This window comes from Drosophila navojoa, chromosome 2, assembly GCF_054131105.1.
Source record: "Drosophila navojoa isolate 15081-1374.11 chromosome 2, UAZ_NAV_1.0, whole genome shotgun sequence".
Lineage (NCBI taxonomy): Eukaryota > Metazoa > Arthropoda > Insecta > Diptera > Drosophilidae > Drosophila > Drosophila navojoa.
Window position 1 is genome coordinate 28,926,981 of NC_142890.1, and position 27,037 is coordinate 28,954,017.

The following is a 27,037-nucleotide window of genomic DNA, read 5'->3' on the forward strand; positions in this document are numbered from 1 at the left end:
TGACATTGTATCTTTAAATATAATCGAAACGTAATTGCTATACATTAGTTACTATTACTAACTGAACTAAAGTAGCGCATCAAATATAATACCATTACCAAATTAGAGTCAATTTCAGCAGAGAGATGGCAATTATTGAACCTAGTAGTTTCGATTGAAAGAACAAGTTTGGATTTATATGGTGAGTACGTTTAACAAACGAGCCAACAACAAAGTGCATTTTATTTGATTTTTACATATTTCGGTTGCTTACTCTGTTTCTACAGCAAAAAGTGCAAGGGCAAGAATTAGATTTAGTACTAGAATTAAAATTAGGACTTCACTTTATAGACGAGGGATAAACACAGAACATTTTGGAAATTAAACAAGTTTAAATTCGTTAGCGATTTCTTTATATTACAGCATTAAAGATTGGGTCTTCAATTATCTTTTCAATATATGTAGGTAAATATATATGCATATAAAAAACAATTTAAAATTTGATTTTCAACAAATACGAGCCACTTACTAAGTATATTATTATATATAATTATATATTACTTCGCGCTGCGCTGAGCCATTAAAGTAGTTTACGTAATATAAAAAACAATATTCCTTTCAGGGCAATTAACTACTAAATTTTTGTTTTTCTATCCATTGTAGGGCTTAAATTTATACAAATCAAACGACGACATTTCAAAAATTTATAAACGCGGCTACAAAGGACCTAATTAATTGCGCTTTGATTTACGCTTTTTGCGACTGCTTACGGCGGCTGTGGATGAGCTGGATGAGGTGGAGCAGTGGGTCGTTGTCTGCGGTGGAGTCTTCGCTCCGCTTATCTTCTCCCAAAGGCTGCTCAAGAGGCTGCCGCCACTGTTGTGATGATTGCTTTTCTTGTTTGATTTGCACGCGACATTGTTGTTGTTATTATTGTTGTTAGTCGTTTGTGGCTGATGCGTCCCGAGAGGTGGCTGCGACTTGTGCTCTGCGAGTTGGGCGTATTCTCATGACCGCTTCACCTTGCCATTCAGAGCACTGGCAGTGGAGCGGCCACCGCTACTACTGCCGCCAATGGCAGCCTCAGTCGCATGCGTGGCCACGTGCTGGATGCCCTTCTCCATGCAGCCTTGATAGATTGGCCGCATGAACTGAAACAGAAACAGAAATAGAAACAGAATTCATTGTATCATTTATGCCTTCATCTCTTATCAACTCATACTTACATTCTCCCACATAAGCGTTGCAAACTCATCCAGCTTGCCGCCGAAATCGCTCAGCTCGCCGCTATACCTGTGGGTATGGCAAATGGATGGAGAGTTAGTTTGGCAGCTCGCTCACCTATTGGGCTTTCAGTTGCCAATACCCACCTGATGTATGCCCAGAGCGCCAGCGTCAGCAGCGCCACGCCCATGATTAGATTGCAGAAATTGGCAAACGTGTAGAGGCCAACCAAGCCAAAGATGCCGCTGACTATGTACATGATGACGGCGCAGGCAAAGTACACGGCCGGCGTACGCGCTGCCTTGAAGATGTTTTTGCTCTCATTGTGCGCCCGGTAGTTCACGAAGACCTCCTCCAGATCCGTGTCCAGCTGTAGGCGAAAGCGCTCCGTGAATTCCTCGCCGCCCATCTTGCGTTTCGTGGCGAACTGGAACAGTGCCTTGTCCTTGATGCGCAAGTGCTCAGTTTCCAGGTGTGCAGTGCTTAGGTAAGGCCGCGTGCCCCCACACACTTCCTCCATGAGCTGGTTGTACAGTTCCTTGGCGGCCGCGACGGCAGTCAAGTGGTTCGCCTCGGCAGTGGCCACCAGCATGCTCTTCGGTTCGGGCAGCTCGTTGCCCTTGTAGATGCTCATATACGATTGGAAGTACTGAATGAGATCGCGGGCTCTCACGCGCTGTCCACTAATCTCCTTGTACACCAGATTGTCGGGTGCCAGGAGCATGGGAACCAGTGTTCTGAGACTATTCTTGAATTCGGGCGTTATATCCTTCAGACGGCCGTCGAACTGTGGATTTGTGGCTACATTGAGACCAGGATGTGGCATCAAGAAACACGCGACCTCGGTGAAGCACGCAGAGATGTGACGACGCAACGACTGCAGCTCCGGATGTTGTTTGTCGGACACCTCGAGGCGACGTTTAAGTATCTTGTCGCCACCCAGTGCGCCGTACTCCGCCTCATACGGGAAGCTCCAGTCTCGCACCAAGAACTGCAGACGCTGGAATGGCTTCTTACCAGTGTCAGCCAGCGCCAGTCGGCCATATTCGGTGAACAGCTGCAGATGCTGCAGGTCATCCTCCTGTATGTTTTGTGAGAGATTATATATCTGCACCGAGGACAGCATCGTGCTCAGGGCAAACACTGTCGCACAGTCGCGCACGGTGCTCTGGCTGTCGAAGGCACCCTGTGTGTCCAGCAGAATGACGGCGATCTTGTCGCCATTGGGATAATCGTGCAGGAATATGTCAGACCACATTAGTATGCCGGTGGTATCTCGCTCCGAGCCGCCGCGCCATGAGAAACCGGATAGAGGTTCCGTCTCATCGCCCAGCCAGTCCGTGACATCATGTCGCACATACTGCAAAATAGCACCACATTAAGCTGCGAGCAAACTAATTACATATCCACCATACCTTTGAGTACATGTAGCGGAGAAAGAAATCGAGCAGAAAGCTCTTGCCCTTACGGAACGCACCCGCTACGGAAACAACGCAGACGTAGCGATCTTTGACCTCTTCCCGCATTAGCACCTCGCTGAGCGCATCCTCGTTCAGCACGAACGTGTGCTCCTCGGATGCATTGATCACCTGCACCGCCGAGCCGCCCATTGTTGTCCCCTCCATGTGTTAGCTGTGTGCGTGTGTGGGTGTGTGTGGTTGCGAGCGCGATTGTGTGCTATACAATTGAACTATGCTTGGATTTACGATGTTGATTTCAAATACTGCAAAAAGAAACAATAATATTATTGAAAGATTTAATATTACTTGCTTTGTACACGGCAAATCGATGATTTATGTATGTACATATATCTGGATTTATGTTTGCCTGCATGTTTGTTAGTAGTATGTATGTACATATGTACACCAAACGGAACTTATATCTGATCTGATCACAAGCGGCAAGTGAATTGAACTAACGGTTAATTGCGCAAGTTCTATTCAATTGCGTGTGTTGGTCTCTGTCTGTCTGCCTGACTGTTCGCCTTCCTGACGCTCTGTGTGTTCATTTGAATTTTGGCATGGGCACTGTATGGCATAATGTGTCAGGCCGCCTGCAATTATGAGACGAGGCCAAAAATAAATTCAACTATGCGCTAGTTTGGCTGGCATACGGAAAATTAATTTGGTTTTTTTTTTTTTTTTTTTTCTTTTCTTTTTCTGTTCAGCCTTTTTAATTCAGGTGCGTAGGTTCAGCACGTAATCGTCACACACAATTCCATTTATATAAATTGCTAATTTGCAGCTTCGTAAATGCATTCATATTGAAATGATTTGCTGACCAAGTCACTCGCCGCTGTTGTTGCTGATGACGTTGACAACTTTTTGTCGCCTCGGCAGTGTAAACTTTAATTGGAAACGTAATCAAAACAGCGTAATGGCTGCAGGCAGCTGTTTCCATACAGACTAAAACAGCAATGGTAATAGCAACAATAAATCAGCCATACTTATGCTGGATACGCGATTCTCAAGAGAATATATACAGTGTGTGCGCACATGTATGTACTATGTCCCTTTTACTTGTTGCAATATTTACCAAATTGAGTTAAAAGGCAAAAGCGACGTTGCGACAGTCGCCGCCACTGTCAACCAACTGAACTGAGGACGGCACGCAAGTCACCCACTCGCTAAACAGTGAGCACACTTAGTGAGCTTTAAAATGAGAGTAAGGGAGCGCCGTTTTGGTCGATCTCTCTCTGTCTCTCATGAGCAGCGGTGCTTGCTCTCTTGTGCTCTCTCTGACAGCGCGGTCAGATGGGTCAGATCAGCCAGGTGCAGCTGTTAAAATTATTTTGTTTAATTAACAACAATAAACGAAAAGTGGCAAAAGTCACACGTCCCTTTCGATTTACGATTATGCATGTTTTCTTTTTTTTTGTGTCAGAGTTCTGGTTTCGAAATAGTTATGTACTGTTGGCAACGCCATCTCACTATGTATTTTGTGCTGTCAAAGCTGCGCTCAGAACATTGTGCGCTGCCAGACAGAGACGGCTAGAAGATTTGATCGGCACGTTCGATTGCTATCAGCACAGTAGCTGTCTCGTTTCGACTAAGCAGGTGTTTAGCATTTTGTGATGTAAACAACGTGAACGAAAAGTAACAGCAACAGTTGCGACGACAGTGACAGTGACAGTGACGCCAGCGTCGGCGCTGGCAGCGCGATTAGTCAACTGGAATGGTTGGTTGCTGAGAGCAACAGCAGAAACAACAACAACGTCCAAAGCAAAACGAGGCAAAGAGCAGCAGAAGCAGCATTGATAGTTGCGTTCTGAGCAGCGCTTAAAATGCAAGAAAAAAATATTGGACGCGCTAGGGCGAAAGCAATATAAGAGAAATAAGTGCCTAATTTGTTTAAATTAGGCTGCAAAAAGTGTTTAATTAGTTTCAATTATAGTGGCAAACCAGAAGGTCCGCACCAGAAGTACACCTGGCCACACGACGTTCCATCACTCGCCAAGCTGAGTGCGCTGCCGCAACATGCATCGTGGACACCGCCCAAACGCTAGCTGGCAGCAGCAGCTTGCATCTGCGTACTTCGTGGCCATTTGCTTGCTGTCCAACTATGTTTGCTTATCCGCGCTGGACACGCAGGATTTGCTGACTGCGGAGCCCGTCTACTATTATGTGGGCTGCTATACGGCCCGCACGGACTTGCTCAAGGAGTCGGTGTACGCGAAGATGCCCCAAACGTGTATTGAGATCTGTGAGCGCCAGGGACACAGGTACGCGGTGTTGGCTGCCGAGAAGTGCTTCTGTGCCAACCATCTGGAGGCGCAGGAGAAGCAGGACGATCAGCTCTGCTACACCCGATGCCTGGCCAATAAGGCGCAATATTGCGGCGGCGTGGGCGTACATTCGTACTATTCCACAACGCTACTGCGGCAGCCAGCGCCGCATCATCTGCGCGTGGTAAACAGCACAGAGAACAGCATCAGCTTGGCTTGGGATGCATACGAGGCGAAGAAGCTGTTGCTGGCTGGCACCGCAGAGGCGCTCGCGGCCCAAACTCAGGAAGTGGCCAACATCCTAATCAAGTGCCAGATTGTCCAGACCTACTCAACGCTGCCCGCATTCCTGCAACCCGAATTCATAGTACAGAGCACGGAGACGCGCTTCGAACTGACCGATCTTCATCCGGCAACCCTCTACAACATCAGCGTGCGTGCCATTTGCGTGCAACCGCAGCAAGAGGAGAGCGAGTGTGGCCATGGCTCCCTTATGGCCAGCACTGAGGTCGGCACACCCAGTCCAGCGCCTGCACAGCCCAAGGTGCTCAGCCGCACCAAGGACAGCATCACCGTGGAGCTGGCACCCATAAAGAACGACAACGGACCGGTGACGAAGCTACTGATCATTGTGGAGTTTGTTGACGATGCACTGAGCCAGCCATTCGATGCGCAACTGCTGGGCAGCTGGCAGCTGGCGCAGCAGACAGGCGTTCCTTACTACATTGCCGCCGAGCTGGACTACGACCGGCCGGAGGACAATCGCACCAGGCACTTTGTCGTGGGCGATGGCAAACGCTACGGGCGCTATCACAACGTGCCTCTGGATCAGATGTCCAACGAACAGGACAAGTCTGCCCATGTGCATATTAGCTTGGGCGTGGTATGTAGATACGGGCGATAAGAGCTGAGTATAGATTATAAATACATCCTCTTTAACAGGTGAGCACACTCCGAAACGTCACCAAGACGCTATACACGCGCAGCAGCCATGCACAGCATGCCAGTTCCCTGGATGACTTCAGCTATGCCACCTTTGAAAAGGGTCAATCGTCGGTGGTCGCTCTGGCCGTTACCTGCGTCATCTTTGGCACCTGCCTGATTCTCAGTCTCATTACCTACTTTTACTTGCGCTACAAGACCTGCCATGCGCGCGGACTGACCGGACGCAGGCGCAACGCCCACGAAATGACGCAGCAGACGCCCATCATCGAGCGGGAGAACAATGGTTATTTGGTGGAGGATGAGCTGCCGCCCACGCTGGAGAGCTTCAAGCAGCAGTTTCAGATGACCATCGAGGGCATGCAGAAATTGCCACGCAATTCGCTGCGCCTGAATGCTAATGATGTCATTGCTGATGGCCGCTACGGCGAGATTATCACAGGACGACTCAGCGAGGGTGACGCCGTCAAGGATTGTGCACTTCACGTGCTGTCGCTGGACGATCTGTCCAGCGTGTCGCAGGCACAGCTGCTGCGAGAGATGCGGCACTTGAAGCAACTGCGCCGCCACGAACTAATTCTAGACTTCTATGGAATTTCGGCCAGCGCAGACTGGTTCTATCTGATCTTTGAGCTGCAGCGAGTGAGCCTCAAGCGGCGCCTGATCGAGAGCCGCCAAGCAGCGCCAGCGCCACGACTGACAACACTATCGGAGCAACTTGTGCTGCAGTGGATGTACGAGCTGTCCAGCGCCATGTCATATTTGGGCAGCTGCCAGGTGCACCACCGGCAGCTGTGCGGCTACAGCGTTTACGTGTGCGCCGACTCCAAGCTCAAGCTGTCTGTCTTTGGGCCGCTGCACTACGTGAACAGCAACGGCCAGCAGGTGGATCTGGGCCGGTGGCTAGCGCCCGAGGTGCTGCGACATCAGCACTACACGACCATGTCGGACGTTTGGTCCTTTGCCTGCGTGGCTTGGGAGTGCTGCGCACTGGGCGGCACGCCCTACGCCAACATAGCCAGCAGTCAGCAATTAATGGAGGCAATACGATCAGGCGTGCGTCCGGCGCAACCCGCCTATGTCTACGGTGACCTGTTCCAGCTGCTGCTTAACTGCTGGCAGCTGGAGCCCAGCGAGCGCATCGGGTTCGAAGATGTCGCTTTCGGCATACGTCAACTGATGACATCACCCAGGCACGCACTGTGCTTCGATCGCTCTGCTTCGGATCCGCGGGAGACGCTGCCGTTGTACCTGCCGATGCTTGAGACAATCAACTAGTGTGGCCGGAGCACAGAAGCAATTATTTATTAATTCAGTAGGGCAAAATAAATGACAATTGACGAAAGATTAGAATATATGTAACAGGCGTTAGTTGATTGCTCCAAAATGCAGTCTGATAAGAATGTACTATAGCCATGCGTTTGAACGAATCTTTATCAAAGATTTTCAATATACATATGAAACGAGCAAAAAATGTGTGTATTCTTTATAAAGTGCTATCAGCCTTTTATCAATAACTGAGCTCGTTAACTTATCAGGTCAAATATGAACAAAGCTGAGAAAATGAGGGATAGAGAGTAGAGAAAATTGAATCTCTCCTACAGCTCTTAGGTTTGGAAATGGGATCCAGTGGTGTGATTCAAATTTTCTACACTCTACAATATACAAATTGTTTTAGTCAATGGAAGTATAATTAACGTTATAAAAGTTATAAGTTAGCACAAACATCTATTTAATAATTTCTTAGCGCTATTGAGAGATAACTTACATATTTACTAATAGATTTTTTGTATACAAGGCATACTTTGTTTTGTATTTTTTCCACCAACAGTATAGTTCCAAAATTATATGATTTTACTCTTGTACCAAACTCTTTGTTGTACAGTGTAACAAGTCCTAAGTAAATAGAGAACACAGAAACTGCGAGCTAGAAAGAGAGAGAGCGCGAACTAATATGACGTACTGAGAGTGTGTTGCTGATCTAGGGTGAGCACAAATATGTACATACATACGTATGTATATAACAAAGCATATGTACTATACACACATGTGTGTCTATGGCCATATAAAAATTGACGATTAATCAGTTTAAAGGTCGTGCGACTAGGGGGTCTGGCGATACCTAATTAAATGTAATTGTTTAATTATTTAGTTGGGGGAAAACACAGTTATCTAAATAAACTCAAGATGACTAGAAAATTACCTATTTTTAAATATATGTATTTGAGCTAAAATGTTATATAGTCATCATATTAATATATAACGTGCTTATTTTATTTTGTAAGGAACTTTTTCAATGAACGACCACAAACATACTTAAGCATATTCATCTTTGTAATTAAATGATTCTGCATTAGTCATGGATGCAATGGAGCAGAGTTCCTTCTTAGTGCAAATTTACTTTCACACACAGAAACGCACGCACGCACACACATACCGAGATGCTGTCAAAGTACGTGCAATGTGCAAACATCCAATTGGAAATATTCTGCTAATCTGGTAAGCGCCGTTAGGAACCACGGTCTGCAAACAGCTGATAAGCGATCCAATTGAATATAAAATGCCACACAAGGGGCTACCCAAAAGACTAAGCACATTTTGTATATGGCTGAAGTTTATTAAACGCGTAATGAAGCGAAACGATCCAAAGTAGCAAATTCAGCAAAACAAAACTAAATATACATATGTTGCATATATAACTCACATGTGCATATGAGTATATGCAAGCTTTAATATACATACATACATACATATACAAACAAATGCTTCACCGTTTTAGCGCTCAAACGACTTTTGCACTCGCCGACTCGGAGTCAAGGTGAATGACGTTACCAAACAGGGCAAAGAGCCCACGGCTACGGTTATAGCAAGAGCAAAAACAATTAAAATCATTGGCACACATATTCAGATTTGAATATTCGCATATGTATTGGCATATACGAATTATTAATAAATCAAGCTAGGTGCCCAGAAGTGACGCTAGCAAGCGAAATACGAATGGGTACGTGGACTAAACAATGGGACATATCACTGGAACCCCTAGCTATCGGAGTTGGGAACTGTTACAGTTAGGGCACAAAATATTATGTTTTGTAATTTGAATATTAAAGAGATGCACAAGCATACATACATACACGGCGACGACGCAATAAAATTTGTTTTTGTTTTTATTACACACTGAATTCTGCGAGTCGAGTGGGGGTACTTTAAAACTGGTTTCTTTGCGCAGCACAGATACTATTGACCACACAGCCGAATACTGTCAACAGTTTGTAAGTTATTTTTATTCACGTATTCAACTAAACTATTACTCACTTTAATAAACAATTCGCCACCACACGCCTGCTGTTGCTTGCTTTTTTTACATTTGCTTGCTCACCTTTTCTGTTAGCGATGAACGTGAAATCGATATATTCTTCGTTACGATGTTTTAGGACATCGATGATGAGATATCGATATTGCCAGAATGCATCGATACCTGCATTAAGATTAAATTGAAAAATAATTTATTTTTAATTTCCACCTATTTATATATTTTATTTATTTATTTTTTTTTTTCAAATATTAAACCCAAGAAATTCTTTTTAACACTAGAGTATTAACATAGGGGCTTTTTAAAATTTTCATTTCATTCATTGCTAAAAGCACGAAATGCGGTGAAGTCTTGGTTTGACCAGACACTGTCTGGTCAGTGGTTTGACAAAAACTTATTTATTTTTATTCTCAGAATAACTGGTAAAGGAAGTCAAAAACAGTGATCTACATATATGTATCAATTTTAGTATTGATTTCTATTCTGGGAACTTTAATTCAGATGTTTTAAGCATTTGCATTGCACTTGTTATTTAGTGAAATTAAATACCTAATTAGCATGCAAACAACTGTGTTTAACGGTAATAAGTTCTATATATACTTAACGTATATTTTTATATAAAGCAAATTCAAAGTATTTAATAGAACTATTAAGATTTTGCAATATTGATTTAAGGAAAATTTTTCATCTTGTTATTATATAATTTTTTTTTATTTCATTCATTTCATCATTTTTATATGTGGATGAGATTTTTAAAGTTAAAAAATACAAGTTTACCTTCAAGAATAATGGCGTTTTTAATGTATTTATTATTTCAATTCAAAGATAATATCGGGGATTTATTTAATTATTTTAAAAATCATGCTGAACACTGAAATCAAACGGAACATTGAACATTGTATATCATATAAAACCAACAGTACTCAACTAATAGGCAAAGCACGCATTCAAAGTACAGATATACCATAACAATTTCATTGAGCAGTGTTTTTTTTATGTCATATAAAATATAAATAAAATATCACATATTTATTAAATAGAGAATACAACAAAACAAAGATAATTACATAATACATATTAAAATAAACACTATAGATTTATTTAAAACAAAAACCCTACTTACCACTTAGACATATTAATACTCGTTAGGTTGATACAATAATCAGTATTTTCTATATTTACTATGTATATACTCTATATGTATAAACATATTTGTGTGGTCTATTTTTAGAGGAAGTAAGTAGTGCAAAGTCCGGCTGCCCGAATCGTAGAAGAATGCATGATTTACTTACAACTTTCGAGGAGATTACGATTGGTTTATAGGCATTGTGCATTTATATTGTTCTTGATATACTGGCATTGACGAATATTCTAGTGGTATGTCATAGACACATGTGTAACTCTATGACAGGTCTAAGACAGGCATTTTTTACTTGATTAGGATCACTTCATATATTTATATAGAACTGAACATGTATCTATAATATAATTCCCCATTTGTCTATATGTATTCCGACCCACTCACTAATTTGCACAAAAAGTTTGAGTAGTTGCAATTCTATAATCTATATTTAAATTCTATAATCTATATTCTTTAAAACCTAACCTGTTGCATTAAATACCTTACTTAATAGAAGTGCTGGTCATAAGTTACATACATAAATACAATAATCGCTATTGTTTTTAAAGTAATCTAGGAGCTCCAAAGTCGAGTAATACTGGTGTCTGAGCACATGCTGCGCGACTCGCTCAGACAGGAAGCATAGGCCATGGCGTGCGGTATGTAGTGCTGCTCGAACACCCCAGTGAAGAGGTGGGAGTACGGGCCACTGGCGAAGACGGCGACGTCGTCCCCGCCGTGTGTCTCGGACTCCAGTGGCACGGCGGTAGGGAACATAAAGTCCTTGTTCTTCATGTTGAGCGAGCGCAGGTTCTTGCGCTTGACAGCACCGTCATCTTCCTTCAGGAAGTTGCTGTTGTAGCCGGGGCCATTGGCGTAGCTCAGCGTGGCATAGGGCAAGTCGTCCGCAGCCAACTGGCCATCGTTGATGCCGAATATGTCGTTCTTGCGACTGGAGTAGCCCGCCAGCGACATGGTGTGCGAGTGGTCCGAGGTGACCACAATCAGAGTATCATCCACGCTGCTGTGCGTGCGCGCCCAATGCACCGCCTTGTCGAACTCCGCCGTCTCGTCGATGGCGCGCAGTGCCAACGTGTTGTGGTGGCCGTGGTCGATGCGTCCGCCTTCCACGAACAGGAAGTAGCCTCGACCGGCGCTCTGTCGCTCCAGTATGGCCAGCGCTGCCTGCACCATCTCCTCCAATGTTGGCTGATCCACGGCATCGGCGTCCAGATGATACGGCATGTGGTAGGGGGCGAACAGGCCAAGCACTCGCGATGTCTGGTTGTTCAGCTCCAGTAGTTGGCGACGCGTGTGCACGTAGTGGGCGCTGTTGGTGTGTTGCCGCTGCCATTCCTCGATCAGATTGCGGCCATCTTTGCGCTTGCCGAAGACGCCGCTTGGATCTATCACGTGCTCAGGTAGAAAGTTTTGCCTGCCGCCGCCCAAGATCACGTTCAGATTTCGTCCCACGTCCCCGTTGATCAGCTGTGACGCAATGTCCGTACAAATTGTGGGATCAGCATTATCCGCCTTGACATCAGCATCGTTCTCCCAGTCTCGATGGGCGGCATGGGCGTAGACACCTGCGGGGGAGGCATGACTCACGGATGTCGTTGTGATGAGGCCAGTGGCCATGCCCTGTCGCTGTGCCCAGGCAGCGATGGATGCGACACGACTCTCAGGCTGCACTTGGGCCTGGCAATCCTTCAAGCGGACAGCAGCCGTAACGCCCACGGTGCCATAGTTGGCTTTGACGCCGCCCAGGTAAGCGGTTGCCGTGCACGCCGAGTCGGCCACCTGCATGTTGGCGCAGTAGGTCTTACTGAGGCCCACATACGGGAACTGCTCGAAGGAGAACTGCTTCTCCTCGCCACCCAGATAGACCCTACCGGCGGTGATGGTTGGTATGGACATGCCGTCGCCCAAGAACAGCATCACGTTCTTGGCCAGCTGAGTGTTGGGCCTCATTTTGCTCTCCAGCTGCTGCTCCAGCGTCTGGTGGGCGATGCTGCGCCAGTAGTCGGCGTACTGCTCCACCCTTTGCGATGCGAACGCCATCTCGGGCATGTACCCGCGCTTGAAGCGCGTTGCCTGCTGAGGGGCTGCTGCTCCGCCATACACCGGATGCATGTGCCGCTCAGCATCACGTGTCGGTAGCGCTGGATGTGGGGGATCGACTGTCAGTTTCCGTGTTTTGGAGCTTAGCAAACTTTGGACTTACCGTAGCAGCCAGCTAAAGCGAAGAGCCCACCCAGTGCGAATAATTGCAAGATCATCCTGAACAGTTGTTTGCTTGTGAGTTGTGGTTTGCCTGTACCTTGCCGGGCACGTTTCGAACAGAACTGATAGCGAGTCTCACGAGACCGGCTTTATTTATAGTCGAGCACGGTTCCATAACAGGTCATCGTCGCTTGATAAACAAAAATCAATGTATGGCAATCGAAGCCGCTGACGCTGACGCTGACGCTGTCTGCCCAGTCTTCAATCCTATTTCATTACACACATGCGTATGTGTGTGTGTGTGTATGTGAGAGTTGTTATTGTCGTTGTCTTATGTGTTTTCAGAAACTTGGGATTTCGGCTGGCTGTGCGTTATCATCATTCGTTGCCGTTGTCTGCCTACCCGCACCCGTGGCTCACGCATGTGAGTTTTTGTTTTGCCTGCGGATCCGAAAACGCGATCATCGTTCACGTGATCGTTATGCCTTTTCTTGCTCAATGTGGAATTGTGTACAGATCCGTGTTATGAGCTCTGTTCTGTCGAAGTCATTAGCTGTCTATACACTGTCATAAAAACAGCACCAGATTTTAAAAAATTCTTGCACACACACACACATTCAGACAAGTACAGCTATGTAGGTGTAGTCGAAACACAAAAATTTGAATAACAACTGAGCTGCAGTTGAAATTATAATTGTAGGATATCGTACGAGGCCATTACGATAATATAAATTGCAATAGCATTTACTTTAATATTTAATATTAATATATTTTGATATTATCTATAGTCCTAACATAGCCCAATAGAAGATGTTCAAGTTAATCTACATAATATTTGCTTTTATAGCTGTATAACTCTAATGGCATAGTTACATAATAATAAAAAAGTATAAATTAAATTTTATATTTCTTATTTTGTAAATAAGTATTTCATTATCAACTTTCCGGTAGACATTTTGCACAAAAATTTCCTTTATACACAATTACTCATTACTCGTAGCTCTACGAATACTTATACATATACATATGTATGTATGTATGTATATAGTAAACCTTCAGCGAAGATAATCTTTTTCTGTATGTACTTTTTCAAAAATGATAATCTATATATAATCGTCTTTAATTATTGTCGAGAGCAACTAATATTAAAAAAATGTGCTTATTTAATTAAAATAATAATGATCCATGAACATCGTACCGTCATTTGGAAAAGACCGCCAAACCAAAGTCGTGCATTTCTTATGTTGGCAGCGCTGTATTAACAAATATAAATACATTGCACCTTTCGCACTGTGCTCAACGAGAATATCGATAATTGGAATGTTGGCAGCGCTGTTCGCAGCGCCAAATTCAAAACAGCATTTGCGGAACAATCAATATCAATGAATAATAATAACTATTAGTATAAGAGTAAAATGTATTCAGTTAAGTATATTTTATTATTGGCAAAATTTAATAGCTTTACGAAAGTAATGCTTTATTTAAAACGAATGTTGAAAACGTTTTTAAAGCTGGCAATGCTGTTGGAATATTTTAAATTGTATTGCGCAGGCGCTAGCATCAAAACAAAAGCTTAATTCGTTTGACAATCGTTGATGTGCTTTCTTTCTCTCTCTGTTTTGACTACTTTCTCTCTCTTTCATTCTCTCTCTCTCTTTCACGCTCTCTCTCTGCAATATACACTCTCTGGTACAGCAGCCGTTATCTTCTGCTGCTTCTGCTGCTGCTGCGTCAAGAAACATCTTCGTTAGAGAGCTTCTGGCCTGACTACGCGAATTTGGCCAAAATAGTTGTTGGTTCGCATGCAAAACGTCAAAATCGCTAAGCTAAAACATTTTTATACCAACGGCGCGTTTTTAATTTTTTCTACACTACCAAAAATACATAGAGAAAAGTAAAAGAATTAAAGCAAAATAACCAAAAAGAACTGACAAAACTTTTTAGCCCAACATTTGTTGTTTTCCCAATCATTTAAAACATATGTATGTTTGCATATATATACAAATACATAATGTATATATGTATCTACACATACTTAACTAAAGAAAAAACGCGTGTATATAACAAACGATAATTCAATAATTTTAAAATAACCAAAAAGGTAAATAGTGAAAAAAGTGCGTGAGATATACTTCAATTAAATTTGAAATAAAAACGAGATCAAAAAGAAAAACAAGGCAAAAAAAAAAAAAAAAACACACACAATTTAATTATAATTTTGTCATCTCAAGTTGTTTATATCAATTGTTACGGGTCAGGAAATTAATTGTTTGAAAATCTGGTGACAATTCGCTAGTTTTTATTCTCTGCTGATTATGTGTGTGTATAACTGTATAAAATGAAAAGTATGTACGTAGGTACAAACATACCTACATATGTTCAGTTTATATGTACACAAAAAAGAAGAAGGAAAAGAATGAAAGAAAAACAGGCAATGTCGTGTAATGGCTGAATGTAACAAAAGGCACACATTTTGAACTGTGGGAAAAATGAACATATATTCTAAATGTTAGAGTGCATTTAGCTAAAGGTGCTTCGAGTATGTAAGTTGGGATTACATTTACATATACATACATATTTCAACAGGAGGCTCGAGCTTCCATGCCAAAGACATGGATGCCCAGCTGACTACGAAAGCGATATAATGGCTCAACATAATTCTGCGTTTGAATTCTCTTCTATACGAGAACATTTGTGGGAGAGTGAGGGAGTGAGTGTGTGTGTATGAGTGTGCGTATGATGGAAGGAAACTTTTTACTTTTCTCACGAAACATTCAAAATTAAAGTATTAAATTTACATCTACCGAATTTCAGTATTATTCTCCATACCTACTCATAGTGATATAATCAACTATGATAATGTATATGTAACTAATATATGCTGCCAGTCAAATATAATATATACAAAGATATTATATAGATGTTTATGTAGTTACGTATAAAACAACGCGCAAACAAATAGAAATGCCCAGCATCAAGCAGAGAAACAAATCAAGCAAGCAGTAGCACACGAGTCGCAAAAACATGAGAAACAATTAAATGACAAAAAAGTTGCCTTAAACTTTTTCAAGGCACACACACACACACACACACATAACACATACACACACACTCAAGTAACAACAACAACGCACATAACTTGTCGTCTTTGGCGTCATCGAAGGGAGTTGGCAGCAAAAGTTTCTGCCTTATTCCATGGGGAGAAGCATAGAAACATAGTAGCCCACATACACACACACGAGCATACCTACCCATACACGCACAGTGTGAGAAGCAGGCAGAAGTACCAGCACTTTGCTACAGCAGATACATTTCAGCAGCGATAATAAACCAAATGACATGCATGCAGATATTTATATATACATTTATACAAATTGGCAATATAATTGTACGAATGTGTATAAACAAAAAGTCGTATACTGTGCGCAGAACGGGTAAAGCTAGTTCATATGTAAACAAGTTTATTGAAGAGCCTAAGTGAATCTTGGTAGTTTTTTATAGTTAATGACTAAATAGTTGGACAAACTTTAGAAATAGCAAAAAGGATATATTTTTTATTTTATTTACGTGATTTTTAAATATATATGTAATATTTATGTCATCATTGCTTGTTTTTTTAATATTCTTTTTTTATTTTAATTACGTGATTTTCTAATATAAATGTAATATTTATTTATATTTGATTTATTATTTGATTTTTTATTATTATTATTATTATTTTTTTTTTGAACGAAATGTCTGTTTTTTTAATGTTTGTTTGAATATTCTCCATATTTAATTTTTTAATAGCTTTACATTTTGTAATTTAATTTAATTTTTATTTTAGTATCTAAATAGGTTTTTTCTAAATGATTTTTTTTTATAAATTTAATTTGTTCAATTTTAAATATTTTTAAAAAGTTTAACTTGAAAACTTAATTTTTGATTTATTTATTTATTTTATTTTTGTTATACATGTTTTCCAAGTACTATACATCAACACAATATAAATATTATATAAATTGGGTCAACGCAAATAGTAAATACTTTGCCAAGCAAAATGATTTTCGAAAATTATACATATCTGCCCCACTGTGCCGCAGCATCAGTAGCATTCGGATATAGATATGGAGCCAGAAAGGATAAACGCTGCCGAAGCTCAAACGCACGAACAAAGGCAACACGAACTTTCAACATTTAACGAATGCGGCCTCCAAACCGAGCGCCACAGCTACAACTACAGCTATAGCTATAGCTATAGCCAAAGCTACGACTACAGCTTCAGCGAGAGTTAACTTTACCGTTATGCTGTGAGCATTGGGTGCTTCGTTTAAATGAGTGCTCGTTGAATGTGTGAGTAATTGGAGGGGTTGGAATGGATAGAGAGCAAACAACAACAAGCAAGGCATTGATGTTGCCAGCAGACTCTGGGTCTTTGGGTTTTATGGGGCAGCCAAGGAGTGAAGTGGCGCCAGTTGAAGATTTATGTATGTACATATATATGTATGTGTTTGTAAAATTATGAAAACATTTGAGTTTGAGTAAATATGACCAGTTTTAGGGGTGGGGGTTGTTTTGTTGTATTACATACATGCGTGCTACAATGTGTGTGTACACACACACACACACATACGCACACATACATACACATATATATATATATGTATAAGTACATATGGACGAATGTGCGCCTGTTTGTATGCTGCATATTTATACATCTGTATATAGAGCTTGCGATTGCAGTTGATATTGTGGCCAGAGCCAGAGCCAGAGCCAGAGCCCGAGCCCGACCTGATGCGACTGTATTTAGTTAATGGCCTTCTAGCATTACTGAGCGACTGGCTGACTGGCGAGAAGGAGACCGAGGATGAGCAGGAGGCTGTTGCCAGTGCATTTGGGGGACAGGGCCACACTGTTAACGCCGCTGACCTTCACCCATTTTCCGGTGCTTGAACAGTGACAAGCCAAGCAAAAGTCAAACGCCACACAGTTTTCATTTAAACGTCGCCTCGCAGTGCGTTTGTGACGTTGTGGTGCAGCATGCGCAGCGTTGTCCATCAAATAGACCCAATTGCAATTATAGCAGCTGCCCACACACGTAATCAAATTATATTTACCTTTTGTGCGCAGGATCTCGATATTTATGCACTGGCCCAGACAATGTCCATGTCCATGGCAACCAGCCAATATTGCCGCAGCTGGCCAAATGCAACCCTGCAATTTCCACCTAACAGGTTGCTGTGGACGCGCTGGGAAGTACAGTTACGCAATTTGATTATTGCGGTTTAAGGCAACTGCATGCTTTAATGAACTGTTGATTGAACGTTCCTCGAACTGGGTCAACTCAACTCGTATGACGAGTAGTTAAAACTGCTTACTGCTTCTGCTGCGTAAATATGAATGATAATGATTTTTGATATTCGCATCGTTGAGGATAGAAAGCAATTTGTTTATGAGTTGAGTTTTTCGAATACTCTTTTGTGATGCCTAAGAGGGATGAATGGGTTTGATTGACTGGGATTTTCTTTATAAATAATACTATGTTACTACTATGTTAGATAACAATGTGATTGTATAATGCTGGTATTCGAAACTCATCTGAACGAAAGCTAAATTTACTAATCATTTCATATCGAGGGACATCGATAAGAAATGACAGCTTTCAAATATCTACGAGGGACTAATATACCATAAAATAACATGTATAAAATATATTAATAATGCAAAAAAAAAAAAATATAAATAATATATTGTAACATGAGTAATATATAAACAAATTTATTTAATCTTTCGAATAAAAATAGATATTTCCTTTAAAGTCAATCTGAAGTAATCTAGGGCTTTATCTCGGTGAAATTTTGCTTTGACAGATTTATTTATATCCTAATATCAGATAATAAAGATCCATATGGGATTTCTTTAAAGTATTCAAGTCCAATTATGCATTAAAATTCTTGTTTGTGATTTCAATGAATATTATTCATGTTCATATACAAAATACACGATTTTGATCTTCTAATATATCCTCTACGAATCTCGAATTTTTTTTATTTCTTGTTATGTATTCTCAATACAATATATAAGTGCAATGCAATATACAGATATATGCAATTTATCGGCATCGTAATGTCATAGTATGACCACCATCGTTCGCATTTTTCTGTTATTTTTATTGCTTTTAAAAACTCGACAAAAGTGGCGCTATTAAATTCGCATTTTACCGTATTCTTATTCCACTTTAATCCTATTCACATTTCGTTCGTGGGCTTAAGAGCCAATTAAAATGTTGGTGAACAAGGCGCTGCTTGAGCACATGGCATACGCCTCGCCCAATCAGTATCTAAATTACTGACAAAACGAATTAAATTACGCCACGCCTTCTTTTTGCGTCTCCTACACACACGCCCACAGCCAAGCGAGCAAACAAACAAACAAACAACAATAACAGATTCGTATTTAGCGAACATCTGTTACATGGAAATCAGATGAGAGGGCTAATTTTCACTTTGGGCTTTCTTTTCTTCTGGTTGATTTTCATTTTTGTTTTTTTCTCTAGAGCATTGGCAAGTTATTGAACCTGTAAAGTTTTTAATTAAAATTCAAATGAGACAAGTTTGATTCGTTCCTCGCTGAGCAAACGAATTGAAGCATTGAAAGGAACGAATTGCGTTTAATATGGCAAAAGGCAGCAGCGGGCAGAGGCTCGCATAAAGTGCGTACGGAACGTGCGTTAAATTTTAATTGATTTTTCCCAACAAATGTAGGAGCATCACACACACACGCTCAGATACATGCATGTACATATACATATATACATAACACGCATACTATGTATACATACATACATATATATCTATACATGTGCTTATATGTGTGTACCTGTTTACGCGGAAAGCAGACCATGCCAAATGTGGTAATATGGAGTACGTAGCAGCATCACCAACCGATACACTCACACACATACATACATAAACACGAACTCACTCACCCATACATGCATACACGAAGTGCGTTAAAACGAAATGGCAGACAGTCAGGCGTGCGAACAACCGAACGAATACACACACACACACACAAGCACACACAGAGGCACTCCGACACAGCGCAAATTTAACGACCGAGCCAACGAACGAGAATCGGCATTCCCGCTCGGCCCGCTTACATACATATATACGTATGCATGTAAATGTATAAAGGTATATATATATATATATATATGTATATATATATATATATGTGTGTGTGTGTGTGTGTGTGTGTGCGTACGTACATGAATGAGCAGGCTCGTGGTGTGAGGCGGCACTTGGGCAGAGAAGCTGCCAGTGGGTAGGGATGGGATAACTGCTGCTGGTGAAAGGACGATTCAAGGAGCCAGTGAAAAACATTTTATGTCCTCGTTGTTGTTGTTGCTGTTGTTGGTAGGCTGTTTATTGCTAGATGTTGTTGTTGATGTTGTTTGTGTATTTGTAGATGCTGCTGCTGCTACTTCTGCTGCTTTCTGTGTATTTGTATCTGTATCTGTATCTGTATCTGCATCTGTATCTGTGTCTGCGTCTGTATCTGTGTCTGCCTCTGTATCTGTGCTCTGTTTTATGTAGCAACCATTTATCGATTTATTTTGACTTCTACAACGAGCAAGCGTAATATTTAATATAAGAACAACGATAACAAGAACATCTGCGCTTGGTGGAATGGTGGGAAGGAGCGACAGAGAAAGAGAGGGAGAGAGAGAGAGAAAGAGACGGGGCTGAGTGGGAGAGGGTGGCTGCAAGGGAAGCCGAGCATTTTTAGGAGGCTTTTGGGTTCAGAGACCACAACTTTAGCGCTTAATGCGCCAATTTTAACAACGACCTGAAGTCAAATTGAGTAAAACGCATTGAAAACTTAAGCAATTTCCCCAGTTTTCCGTTGTTCTTTCTTTTTGTGTGGAAAAGCTTTTGCCACTCAAAAACAAAATAACGCTTGAAGCAAGCATTTTCGCTTCAACTTCTTGGTCAGCTTGTTGTTGCAGCTGACCCGCAGTTGTTAGCCAAGCGCAAAATGTATTTTGTATTATAATAATAACAAAATGCACTGGACTTGAAAGCTGCTTAATGAAGCAGAGCAATTATATAAACGCGAAGCCGAGACTAAAGCGAGGACAAGACAATAAAAGTGCCAACTGCTCTGAGAGCGATGGAACCCCCAACACTCGATCCAATTAAATGTCTTTGACGAATGCAACTACAAAGCATCTGTTTGTGCCCCCTAATAAATTTCAATTTCTTCAATTTGTTTCCGCAGGTAGCTGTTAAATATGTAATTCAAAATGCGTGTCAAGCCGTCCTCTTTACAAAGAAATGATCACAAAGTATATAAAGTATATATGATAAACAAGTAAACAAATAAATTCATTACATTTTCAACAATGATTATTCAGTAAAAAGCGTTTGTAATATAATGAAATAAATAAATAAAACACATCTAATGCGAGTACAATAATAAAACAAGGCGTAGCTTCTATCTTGCTAAACGAGTGAGAGACGACAAAATGGCTGACGCCTTGTCTCTGGCCCACCTTTTCGCGCGCGTGTGAAATAAAAAAAAAAAAAAACAACAAAAAAGTATAAAATAAAATTAAATTAAAAAATGCAAAACGAAATCAACAACAAAAGCAAAGCAAAAAAGAAAAATTAATAAATAAATAAAGCAAATAAAAAAAATACAAAACTAAGCATCAGTGAAGAGTATTAACAAGAATTATATTAACATCAAAGCCAACAACAGCGAGAGCAACATCTACAACAACAATAACCAACAAAATCATCATCATAATCAAGTAGCAGCAGCAGCAGCAGCAGCACGAGCCGTGGAAAATCAACTCAATGCCAAAGTGAATGCCGGATATAGAAAGACTCATATAGATTGTTGTGCATACAGCCAACACACATACACGCATACACAGATACACATACACACATGAACATCCATACACACACATATATATAGGGCAAATAAAAGCAATAGATGTGGTTGTCATTCACACTGCTGATGTCGTCAAAGTTGCCATTGCCGTCGCCGTCGCCGTCGTCGTCGTCGTCGTCGTCGTCGTCGTCGTCGTCGCTGTTGCCGTCGCAGTCGCTGCCGTTGCCAGCGACAATCAACATTTAGGAAATTCATCATACGCACTGTGGGACACGACCCAGGCAAATGCAGTGCCCGATTGAAAGGTGAGCCTGGCACTCTGAATGCAAGCCCCACACACTTATTTTTTCAGTTTCTTCCTATTCGATTATATTTTGAGAGACACGTTTTTTTGTTACTTTTTCTACTAACCAAATGATATGCTGCGACTAACTACATATATTAAAATAACAAATTATGACTCGGCCTACTGCGCTTAATACTATGCTACGATGTCTCGTTCTTTTAGCATTCCTCTAAACTGATATGTATAGAAGATATGTATGTATGTATATATACATATATATATACATATATATATATATTCTTGTCTGGTATTAACAAATATTTCTATGATGTGCTGACAATGACCAACACACACATACGCACACACACACACACACAGACGCAGAGACATTCACTAACATGTCCCCGTTCACCCCCACACATTGAGCGACTTATGTCAATCTCAAATACCACGCAGAACGTGGCTGAGCATGTGAATGCGCTAACACAGCAAGTGTCGAGTTTTAGTGCCTGATCGTGACACTTCAATTTATATTTAGAAACCTACGTATGGATGAGTTAACTTATTTCCAACTTATTGAATGAAAGATACAAAAACATTGGTATTCAATTATGGTATAAATACGTAAACTCAATTGACTTTTTCTTTCTGTTTCTCTCCCTCTCTCTCTCTCTCTCTCTCTCTCTTTCGCTCTGTCTGCCTTACTCATACTCCCTTCAAAGTTTTTCCACACAATAACTTCCTATTATAGCAACAATATTTGACACTCAAGGCTTAGAATAATTTATTAATACATTTATAAATATTGTAGAAAAAAATCAAATGTTATCATGCCGATATTAAAGCCGAGAAAGAAAGAAATCTAAAGTGCTTTGTTTTTTACGAATAGAGTAGTGCTTAGTCGGAGAACTTATTTGAGAGCTGAGCACACGTAAATAAATAAATATATTCTGACTTTTCAGGTTTTCACTGCCAAGTCTTAAATTAATGTTTGCAAGCTCAAAGCCATGAATATGTCAGATTTGTGACTAAACCAATATAATAGACAGTTGACGTCACGGAAAAAATGGAATTTCTTTTAAATATATGCTGTATTTTACGTGGTAATATGCATACATATATATATTTATATATATTTCGTATTTCTGTCAAATTACGTATGCGGTAATACTTTTATCTCATTCAAAATGTTGCCAAAAAAATAAAATAAAAAGAAAGGAAGCAAAGCAAACAGACAAAAATAAAGTATTTTATGATGGGTGCTTTCTCCGTGAGTTATAGGGTGAACTGTTCTAATCTATTGCTGATAAAGTGAAAGTCAAGTAATGTTAGAAATGCAATTATTCATGACTCGCCTAAAAAAAAAAAAAATGAAAAATGAAAACAAAAAGCGAAAATAAGGAAAATACAGAAATATAAAAATAAAACGGACATGGAAGCCGAAATTCAGTGAACATGCGCCAATAAACACAAATAGGGGGTAGACCAATGGAAAAATGTCGAGTCGTGTCCATTAGTTGGTTTGTTGTCTCTGTGTCTGGCATTTCTTCCACGGGAAGATGGCAATGCCCGTCGCGTCGTTTGTCTGTCAGCGTTAGCTGCTTGATGAACTATTAATTTCTCTTTTCTGCCGCTCAAATTTATTTTGAACAAATGCGGCACGTGTGGCGGGAACATAATTTCGAAAACGCCAGCTGAGAACACATTCATAACACTTAACACTTAAATTATAATAAAGAAAATATTTGTTTGCCCCAGTGACAAATTTTGTTGTTTACAGCAACGATGCTTTAATAATTAATCAGACATGCAGTTAAATCAAAAAGGGCTAGAGATGGGTGTAGAGTATAGAGCATTGATTTACGTGCTATCGGAACTAATGAAATGAACGAATTGAACTTGAAATTAAGCTAAAGGAAGAGATGGCATAACGATCGATTACCAGCTATCGTAACAGAGTTAACGATTGTACGGCAGTAACAAAGCTTAGTTAATTTCTAATTTGGAAGCCATTTGATGTTTAGCTATAAACAAATGTCTTCGAAACAGCATTAAATTGAAATTGTCTGATTACAAAATGTCATTTTAGGCTAATTAAAATTTAAATGGATTTCGGCTTATGTGCTTGCCGCATTCTTAGACCAAATCCATTCCTCGACGACTAAGGACTGACCGAATTGCAAAGTTTGCCATGTGCCCTGCCGCAATAATACATAATTGGTAGGCGTCTGGCGGCCGGCAGCTCAAATAGACAACGACAGGTGGTCGCCTGCAGTGTGCTAATGAGGAAGAGAGACCAAGAGAGAGAGAGATAGAGAGAGGGATGAACACGCTGATCAGCGCAGGTTGCCGTTTCTCTTGTCCGCTGCTGCTGTTGCTGCTGGTGGGGCTGCTGGTGATGCTTGTGGTGCCGGTGGCGAGGCGCGGAGCATGTCCATTAGCTGATCTAATGAAATCGTAAATCAAATGAACGGATTGCTAAAAATAGCCGCGCGCGTATTTTATGTTTTTTGAAGTGGAACTTATGCCACAGCAATGAGAGTACAACAACGCCTAACAATAGATGAAACGTGGATGATTGTGCCAAAAGCAACCCTAGTCTCCGATAGCTTGCATGTACTACATATGTATATATGTGCATATTTACGTATACATATCAGATTCTATATCTGTATCCGTATGCGCCTTCTATATGTGCCTTCTAATGATGAGCACATGTAATGTTTTGTATTGCAAACTTGGCGTTTTATTTCGACATTTCTTACAATGAATAATGCACACTTCTGCTCGATTTCTTTCTCTTATTTTTGGGCGATTTTGGTTGCATCTTTTGTTGCTGTTGTTGTTTTTATCATTTCGTTTTTGTTTTTGCTTTTGCTTCTGTTTGGCCTATGCATTTGGCAAGAGTGCAACCATTGTCGTAGTCGCCGCCGTTGTCGTTGTCGTTGTCGTTGTCGTTGTCGTCTGTGACTTACAAGGCGTGTCTATCGCGTTGGCCAAGATTTTTGCTTGGCTGGCCGGCGTTACAGTTCTGTGCGTCTCTTCTGTCTTGTCTGTCCCTCTAGATGCCTTTTTATTATTACATGTACAGGCACATAGCAGGCGCACGATGATTATGAGCACTGGCTGCTCATGTACGAGTGGGCATCTTTATTTAATTAAAACATTTATTTGCTCCACTGTGCTGCAGCCGTCTGGCTTGTTATTTATGCCTGGCGTTTTGCTCTTCAGTCAGCATAAGCATCATCATGATCATGACGATCAGTTTGAACAGCATCCGTGTCCAATCCTAAGCAGCTTCGTTTGTCAAGAGAAGTACGATTCTAGACGCCAAATTTTTACCTTCATCATCTTTCATGATTATTTATTGGCGGCATTAGTCAGCATCTGTGCACTTTTCTATTGTTGTGACTAATTTTATTTATTTGCTGTAAATCTTATTCAGTTTTATTGCCAACAGGCATTCGCGGCGCACAAAATGTCAAAATAAATTTCACATTTCTACTTACTGTGCCAGCAACTTATCCTTTCCCTTACCACAACACACAGCTGAGCAACTATGTATGCGCTGCCGAGAGATACCACAGCTCATAGCTTGCAGTTGTCAGTGCCCTGAAATTCCTCTTTCGCCATGCCTCATTCCTCAGTCCCCACTCTACCGCAGAGCGTGCTGGCGTTATTTGTGGAAATTCTACAAATATTTCGTGGCGAACTGAAACATTGGCAACTGATTAATGATGGAAAAGCCACACCCAGGGGGAGTGGAAAACCTTGTGAAGCCATTCCATTGTCGAAAGCTAGTTTCCGGAAAGTTCTTTAAATATGAACTTCTCACCGTTGTGGCAGGTTTGATCTTAAGATGTTAAAAAAGAAGAGTCTGACCATAATACAGTTTGATAAGAAAATCAGGGAATTCTTAAATTTTAGTTTTTCTTGCTGATAATGGTGCCCTGTTTACTCCTACTGAATAGGATAGCATTTATATTACAGCTTAAATACATTAATTTCCATAGCCTTTTTAGAGCTGAAAACTTAATCATAAAGAGTGTTGAAATAAAATGAAATTTTAAAGATTTAAAGATAAAATAAATAAATTTTTGTATACAATATTTTATAGAGCATAATACGTATATCGTATTACTATTTAAGCTTTTCATTGGCAACTAAACTCTCTAAATATGGCATTTTCATATTTGTGGATTTACTAAAATACTGTCAGCTGCTGGTAGCTTAAATGCAAATTATAATCGCAGCTACTTTTTTAAACAACAGAAAAGTTAAAGTATGAACTAACATCAGTGACATTTATTATTGCTATTATTAATATTTTTACATTTATTTATTTTTAATTCATCTCTACTTCCATTGAATATTTGTAATCATCGTATAAAGCTTATGCTACAAATTAATTTTTGTACAGGAATCAGCTATTACTTTTCAACTGAGATATTTATAGCTTTGCTAGTTAAGGATTTTTAAATGCTTTCCATAAAAATAAATATAAAAACTCACTTGACTTTCGTATTTTTAAATTTTTTTGCCAAGCCGTCAGAAAAAGAAGTACGGAAATTACGGAAATATTTAATCCAGTATTGAAGAAAATAAAAAAAAAATTTCATACTGCCTAAATTGCATTCCAACATGATTTGCTCATGGACTTCAGCCTTTAAAATTTTTAATAAAAATGTAAAATTCCGAATGCTTTAAGACAGACATTTGATAAAATCTAATGCCGTTTTATGTATACTGTGTATAGTCGATTTTCTAAAATGTGGAAGAAAATGAAATTTGTTCCTCTTTGCAAATATACAAAGCTCTTCATTTGGAGCACACACAAATAAAACATGAAGCGAATGGAGTGGCGTTTAGGTGAGCTGCCTTGGAGGGAAAGTGGTCCTTTGAGCGCTCAATTTGAAGTGCTGTGCTGATTGCAGGGCGTAATGCAGTTATTTGTCATTACTGCTTAAATACGTTTGAAAGCTGCCCCCATTTGTGCTCCGAGCAGGCTATTAACCCAATTCTCCGGCAGCACAAAGCCACATCCAGCTCTCTAGAGCCACTTAGGCATTATGTGCAATAAAAATGTTATTTATAAAAGACAGAGCACATTCACACATACACACACAGAGATACATAAATGTATATGTACATATGTGTGCATAGATACTCGAGATTAAGTATGTTAGAGAGTTTGGAGCGCAGCTAGACAAAAACCTTCGATACTAATTTGTGAATAGCTTTGAATATGTTCAGATAAATGTGTATATAATAAGAGGTGGTCTTTGTGAGCTATTAGCCAGCCACCCACGCGTGCGGCAATTAGCACCTGGCGTGCGCAGAGCT

The 27,037-nt window shown here is 40.6% G+C and overlaps 4 protein-coding genes and 1 long non-coding RNA gene across 20 annotated transcripts in view; 3 read left to right on the forward strand and 2 right to left on the reverse strand.

Moving 5' to 3' along the window:
• Window positions 1-375: 375 nt before the first annotated feature.
• Window positions 376-9,342, reverse strand: atl (atlastin GTPase). Of its 4 annotated transcripts, XM_089265507.1 has the most exons (6): window positions 9,185-9,250; window positions 9,046-9,128; window positions 2,619-2,926; window positions 1,350-2,563; window positions 1,206-1,272; window positions 376-1,130 (listed from the first exon to the last, which is right to left on the reverse strand). In XM_089265507.1, exons 3-6 carry the CDS (start codon window positions 2,826-2,828, stop codon window positions 987-989), a joined length of 1,635 nt encoding a protein of 544 aa, XP_089121633.1. In that variant the 5' UTR covers window positions 2,829-2,926; window positions 9,046-9,128; window positions 9,185-9,250; the 3' UTR covers window positions 376-986. The 4 variants fall into 4 exon arrangements, with proteins under 4 accessions (XP_089121633.1, XP_030242605.1, XP_030242604.1 ...); XM_030386745.2 differs by lacking the exon at window positions 9,046-9,128 and having other exon boundaries at window positions 9,185-9,342; XM_030386744.2 differs by lacking the exons at window positions 9,046-9,128; window positions 9,185-9,250 and adding an exon at window positions 3,650-3,819.
• Window positions 4,137-7,224, forward strand: Wsck (tyrosine-protein kinase Wsck). The gene is made up of 2 exons (XM_030386728.2): window positions 4,137-5,810; window positions 5,870-7,224. The coding sequence occupies exons 1-2, from the start codon at window positions 4,680-4,682 to the stop codon at window positions 7,145-7,147; spliced, it is 2,409 nt and encodes an 802-aa protein (XP_030242588.1). The 5' UTR covers window positions 4,137-4,679; the 3' UTR covers window positions 7,148-7,224.
• LOC149092349 (uncharacterized) lies at window positions 8,219-9,159 on the forward strand. The gene is made up of 2 exons (XR_016197661.1): window positions 8,219-8,575; window positions 8,649-9,159. It is a non-coding gene; the product is annotated as an uncharacterized LOC149092349 (long non-coding RNA).
• Window positions 9,343-10,770: 1,428 nt separating the features above from the next.
• On the reverse strand, window positions 10,771-13,057 carry phu (phurba tashi). Its single transcript, XM_030386743.2, has 2 exons — window positions 12,527-13,057; window positions 10,771-12,464 (listed from the first exon to the last, which is right to left on the reverse strand). Exons 1-2 carry the CDS (start codon window positions 12,579-12,581, stop codon window positions 10,876-10,878), a joined length of 1,644 nt encoding a protein of 547 aa, XP_030242603.1. The 5' UTR covers window positions 12,582-13,057; the 3' UTR covers window positions 10,771-10,875.
• A 1,189-nt stretch (window positions 13,058-14,246) lies between these two features.
• The window catches only part of LOC115563559 (uncharacterized), a 38,256-nt gene continuing 25,465 nt past the window's right edge, over window positions 14,247-27,037 (forward strand). For 10 of the 13 annotated variants that reach the window (XR_016196142.1, XR_016196144.1, XR_016196146.1 and 7 more), the window contains exons 1-2: window positions 14,248-14,626; window positions 20,788-21,713. The gene's annotated coding sequence lies outside the window, so the exon portion shown is untranslated. Of the gene's footprint in view, window positions 14,643-19,828; window positions 20,547-20,787; window positions 21,714-27,037 lie in introns of those variants that run through there. The other 3 variants (XM_089256081.1, XM_089256079.1, XM_089256080.1) reach the window with 3 other exon arrangements.